Source organism: Macadamia integrifolia, chromosome 12 (assembly GCF_013358625.1).
Source record: "Macadamia integrifolia cultivar HAES 741 chromosome 12, SCU_Mint_v3, whole genome shotgun sequence".
In the NCBI taxonomy this organism is placed as follows: Eukaryota; Viridiplantae; Streptophyta; class Magnoliopsida; order Proteales; family Proteaceae; genus Macadamia; species Macadamia integrifolia.
This window is the reverse complement of record NC_056568.1, coordinates 26395917-26402093: the sequence shown is the minus strand read 5'-3', so window position 1 is coordinate 26402093 and position 6177 is coordinate 26395917. Positions and strand designations below refer to the sequence as shown.

The following is a 6177-nucleotide window of genomic DNA, read 5'->3' as shown; positions in this document are numbered from 1 at the left end:
TGTGTCAAAATATTGAGAGAGAAAACCTAAGTGTCACCTTTGTATAGAAGAACTTTCAATATATCAGCTGCATGTAATTATAATAGATATGTATAGAAATTGTTAGAGAATTAGTGGGCTGAGTCATGTCACTTGACACTGTCCTTAAGACCATAGATGCCCTCTATGGTGGAACCAGGAATAATGCAAATTGGCCTGTAAGATAAAACAACCCAATGGCTCCTCCAGTAATCATGCACTCGACTAATGAACCCGTTCAAATGCTATAGGACTATGCTCAGACTAAAAACAAAATACATTTACAAATATGACTTTTAAAATAAAAACAAATAAAAATAGAGTGCAACACATCTACAGATGACTCAAAACTCAAAAGAGACTTAAATTCTGTTGCCAAGGCTAAAGCCTTCTCACCTCTATTTATAAAACATTAGAGAGAAATAATTAAGGGACTTTAAGATGATGAATTAAGAAGATACTTTATTATAAGGAGATTTTAAAACTAAACAAAAACTGAGACTACATAAATCTTTAACTGAAGAGATAATGAGTCTTAAAGAAGAGAATAAAATGTCTCTAAAACTGAATTGACAAGAAAACGACAAGGTATAAAACTTGTGATAATTATTTTGTATTTAAACAACTATTAAAAGCTATTTTGAATCTTCAATTGTTTTAAATACTTGTTTTAAAACCAAGTAGGTCTTGAGGACAAGACTTAAAGCTTAATGGGAGAGACTTGTTACGTACATGTCGGGATCGGTTATGTATTGATGTATTACATATTAAAATTGTTAATTGAAGTGGTAGGAGTTCTAATAACTATTTTTCAATTGTTGTGTGAGAGGTGTATGTGGTAGAGGTTAGAATAACTACTAGATTTATAACCTTATTTATTAATTTAAAATTAATATGAAGACAACTGGATTATTCAAAAGACTTCTCTTGCGAGAAAGAGGTTTGGTAACCTCCAAATTAGTCAATTAGTTCATAATTCTTCTCCCTTGACTACTGTTTTAAAATAGGTAAAGACGATGCACGTACCATCTTATGATACATTTCTCTCCCAAAATGAGATTCTTCTCTGAACTATTCTCTTAAATGAGAATCTTCCACTATGAGATCCGACCTAGTCCTATCATTGTAAATCACGTGGCCAATTTTCAAGCCCATACCATTCTACAGACCCTTCAGCCTCAAACCCAAGATATTGCCTACACAGTTTATTAAAAAGTAGGAGAAAAAAAAATCATAGCCATGGGAAAGGAAGGGACAACCCATGAGGGGGTTCATAGACTTCTGCAAAAGCAACCAAATGGAATACAGTCTGTTATCTATTCTCTCCACTACTCTCATTCCTTCCTTCACTATTCACCCACTATAAATAGCCACTTCTCCAAACACTACCTTACCAAGTCTCTCTCTCTCCCCCTAAGTCTTCAAGCCATGACCAGGACAACACTACCACTCCCTCTACTAGTCCTCTCCCTCCTTCTCTCCCTCTACCCTTCTCAAGGTTCCACCCTCACCTGTGGCTCCTCCAACCATGGCTCCTCCTCCACCCTTGAAGTCATGCACGTCTACAGCCCATGCTCACCTTTCCGGCCCAAACAAGCCCTTTCCTGGGAACAATCCATCCTTGACTTAGCTGCAAAAGATGAAGCCCGGCTTCTCTATCTATCCAACCTTGTCGCTCGGAAATCCGTCGTTCCGGTCGCATCCGGCCGGCAAATTATCCAGAGCCCAACCTACATTGTCCGGGCCAGGTTTGGCACTCCGGCCCAGCCCATGTTTGTGGCCATGGACACCAGCAGTGATGTCGCTTGGATCCCCTGCACCGGCTGTGTAGGATGCTCTTCCACCGTCTTCAACACCGCCAGGTCAACAACTTATAAACCAACCGGGTGCTCCGCCCCGCAATGCTCCCAAGTCCCAAACCCCACTTGTGGCGGCGCCGCCTGCTTCTTTAACCTCACCTACGGCTCCTCCACAATCGCCGCCACCGTCTCGCAGGACAGACTTGTCCTCGCCACCGATCCCATCCCCAACTACTCCTTCGGCTGCATTAAAGCAGCTACCGGAAACTCCATTCCCCCTCAGGGCTTACTCGGACTCGGTCGAGGCCCCATGTCGTTACTCTCCCAAACCAAATCCCTCTACCAATCCACCTTCTCCTACTGCTTACCCGACTTCCGGTCCGCCAATTTCTCCGGTCAACTTCGGCTCGGACCAGTAGCTCAACCAATTCGAATCAAATTCACCCCACTCCTCACCAACCCAAGAAGATCCTCCCTCTACTACGTCAACATGATCGGAATCAGCGTCGGTCGCCGGCTAGTCAACATCCCGCCGAGCGCACTAGCCTTCAACCCGACAACCGGTGCCGGAACCATTTTCGACTCGGGCACGGTCTTCACTCGGTTAGTCCAACCGGCTTACATTGCCGTGAGAGACGAGTTCCGGCGACGGATCAAGGCCGGACCGGTGTCGTCGTTGGGTGGGTTCGATACATGTTATATGCAGCCGGTGGTGTCGCCGACGATAACTTTGCACTTTACCGGGATGAACGTGACGTTGCCTCAGAATAACTTTTTGATACATAGTACGGCGGGGAGTATAACTTGCTTGGCTATGGCGGCTACGCCGGATAATGTGAATTCGGTGCTGAATGTGATAGCGAATATGCAGCAGCAGAATCATAGAGTGCTTTATGATGTACCCAATTCGAGGTTGGGTGTAGCACGTGAACTCTGTACCCATTGAAACTAGAGAGAGAGAGAGTGTGTGTGTGTGTGTGTGTGTGAAGCTTGTGAGCATTGTTTGTTTTTTTCTGGTTTTATTATTATGGGGTATGGCCTTAATTAGGGGTGGAAAGGATGAAGAAGATTAAAGAATGGAGTGGAAGATTGCTTGAGATTGACATAGAGGCATTAAATTATAGTACTACACTTCTTTGTCATAAAATGGAATTGGGTATATTCTCTATTTATTTTGTCCATTTCTATGTGTGAATCTGAATTTTTTACAAGTTATTTAGGTTTTACAAACAATATTCTTTAGTCATTATATAGAGGATAAATGATTGAACATGGGTTTGAAATTTGATATTGGATAAAGTTTTCTTTTATTTCTCCATCTTACCCCCAACCCCAATTCCACGTTGAATAGGTTCTCATAACCGTGATCGTGGGAAACTTGATCCTTTGATGTGTCTGATTAAGACCATTTCTTGAATATCGTCTCACCCATCCAGGTGGTTTCCATAAAATCTTGTCATAAATTAATAAAAAGAAGGGTTCATATGCCTCGTGGCGTGACTTCTTTTTTTTTTTTAGGAAAAAAAAATGTTCCATGATAGTCATCATAGCCTCCTGAACAAGCCCCCGTATAACAAGCAACGTTTCCGCAGGACCAATGGACTCGAACAATGATGGGTTGAGAGCATTTTCACCACTAGGCTACCAACTCTATGGTGGCACTAACTCTTCCTCATCTACTTTTCTTTGTGATTTTAGCACACTAACTCTTCCTCATCTACTTTTCTTTGTGATTTTAGCACATGGTGGGTCATATAGATCCAAAAAGACTTACCATATGGCAAAAATATGCCCTAGCCCAAACAGCTCCTACCTTTCCCTATTATGTATATACAATTAGGGAAGGGGTTTACTGCCAGTTTGCATGGCCCTATGCCAGTGCAGGGTTTACCATATTTACGGATCTGAGTAAGACTAGATTTATTTTCAACAAAAAAAAAAAAAAAAAAAGAAGTAAGACTAGATTTATTCAAACCAGGTTTGAGGTATGGTCTGCCTTCAATATTCCCTACCAGTTAAGATGGAGGGAAAAGAGGTTGGGCTTGGGCTTTCATATCCAGTGGCCCAACCCTCTTTATCATCTCAGAATGGCTTCATGCTACAAGCTTACCGTGGTGGCCTTCAGGGAGGTATATATAGATTATCAAGGCTTGTACCATATATAAATAAATGCAGCCTAACCTGAGATCGATCAAAGCAAGTGATGGTCTAAGAGAAGTGGTGAAGACCATTTATAGCTATACAATGTTCATTAAACGAGTCCAAATCATTGCTAAGGTTGTGGTTATGTTGAACATTCAGATCCTTCTTATTCCATATAGGCGTTGGTCATTTGAGAATGACTTAAAATACATTGAGATGGTGAATTGTGTGTGCCAAACTTTCAAGAACCCGTCGATATGGTATTGATAAGGGTGTCAAAATCAAACTGAAATTGTTTACTGAAATCGAACCGATTCGTTTACACCAAAATCTTGGAACTGTTTGATAAATGGTTTGATTAGTTTAATAAACCAATTTTGGTTTAACCATTTAAATCGATTAAAACAGATTAAATTTTGACTAATATATTAACTAAATGACACCCCCCCCCCCAAAAAATGAAACAAAATTCTTCAACATCCTTATGGTTTTACATTGATGAATTTGTTTATGCTTTTTTCAAAAGCAATTATACAAAAATCAAAACGATTGAGTAGGTTTATATTAAATAATTATTTATGCCTTTTTATATGAAAGTATGTTTATATTACATAATTGCTTAAGTTTTTTAATGAAAATAAGTTTTTGGGTGTGGCATTTTCTATGAAACTGTTAACGAATTATATAATCATTTAATAAACATTTTGATTTTGGTTTCATCTAATGAGTCATTTAATAAACGATTTGATTTTTGTTTCTACCTCGAATACTGGAACCAAACCATACCATATCACACCCCTAGTTGGGAAGGGAATTACAATCTCATAAAAGATAGAACCCCAAAATCAAATCTAGTACCTTTCTACATTTTTTTTACATGCCAAATGTTCAATTAAGTTCATTATATAATTACAAAACCTCAAACATCAGTAAATACTCTAAGCATCAAATATCTTCAAAATACTTCTTTAGCTAATGAGCATTTATTGAAATTCATAATATATATAAATTAACTTAACTTAGCATAGAATGCTCAGTTTAGTGTTCCAAAGAGCATATATATGGGTTAGTATAGTTTAGGTTCACTTCAGATTTTTAATCTATTAGGGTTTAATATAATTTAGGTTCCGGTTCGATTTATATGGGTTACATTTCATTTGGTTTGATCAAACTAAAGACTTTCGGCCTGAAATCAAAATCAAACTGAACCGAATGAAATTTTCATATCCCAAATAAAAACCAATTCACCCAATTCAATTCTGATTTTTAAAACCATGATTTTATATGAAGAAATCAATTTTTTTATCATTTTCTTACACTATATATAATCAAGATTTACAGTTTGGTGAATATACTACGTACAATCTAAGGGTGTAGGATGGTTTTTGAGGAAGATGCTGATCTTGTGGTGAGAGAGGGTCTCATCTTCACAATCTGTTCTTCATCCACACCCATTCTCTTGGCAGAATGCACAGCTTCAAAGAAACGGTTGACAGCATCATCAACATATTGCTTAGCTTCCTTGACGTTCATTTGCTTTCCAATCTTGTTTGGGTAAGTGGTTAAGAGGTGGTCTCCTTTAAGCACAGCCGCAAGATCGATAAGTTCCTGCTGGAATTCACTCAGCTTTGCATCTTCTTTGGCTTCACCCTTCCTTAGCTTCACTGGAGTTGGCAATTCCACTGTTGCAGCAAATAATAGTGCAATTATAATTACGATAGAGAAATTAAAATATGCGAGAGAGTTCCCTACGATGCCCGTGTGTACTAAATATTAATTCGGGTGTTTGAGGGTTATTCTATTAAAATCTTCAAATAGTGATAATGTGTAATGTCCTAGTCTTATTAATTTTAACACAATATTGTCCTCTTTGGCTTATGGGTCTCAAGACTGACACTTAAGAATGCGACAAGTATCAGATCCACCTGGGAGATCGATGTCTTCATTAAAAATACGATAAGTACAAGGGATATGAAATCGGTGAGGGCGTGTAGACTTCAATCTCACATCGCCTAGGGAGAGATTACTGGGTTAGTTAATAACTTCTAACCTCCTTAGTATGGTATAACATGTTTTAAAGCCTTGAGACCCACGGACCAAAAAGGACAATGTTGTACTAAAGTTAATGACACTAGGGCATTATGCCAAATTGGATCAGAATCTATTTGAATTGAAGAAATCAGCCAAATCTGTACCAACCCTAAGATCCATACATGGA

At 38.8% G+C, this 6177-nt stretch overlaps 1 protein-coding gene across 1 annotated transcript; it reads left to right on the top strand.

Moving 5' to 3' along the window:
• The first annotated feature begins 1275 nt into the window (after positions 1 to 1275).
• Positions 1276 to 2986, top strand: LOC122058250 (aspartyl protease AED3-like). Its single transcript, XM_042620850.1, has one exon. The coding sequence runs from the start codon at positions 1447 to 1449 to the stop codon at positions 2761 to 2763; it is 1317 nt and encodes a 438-aa protein (XP_042476784.1). The 5' UTR covers positions 1276 to 1446; the 3' UTR covers positions 2764 to 2986.
• The last annotated feature ends 3191 nt before the right edge of the window (positions 2987 to 6177 follow it).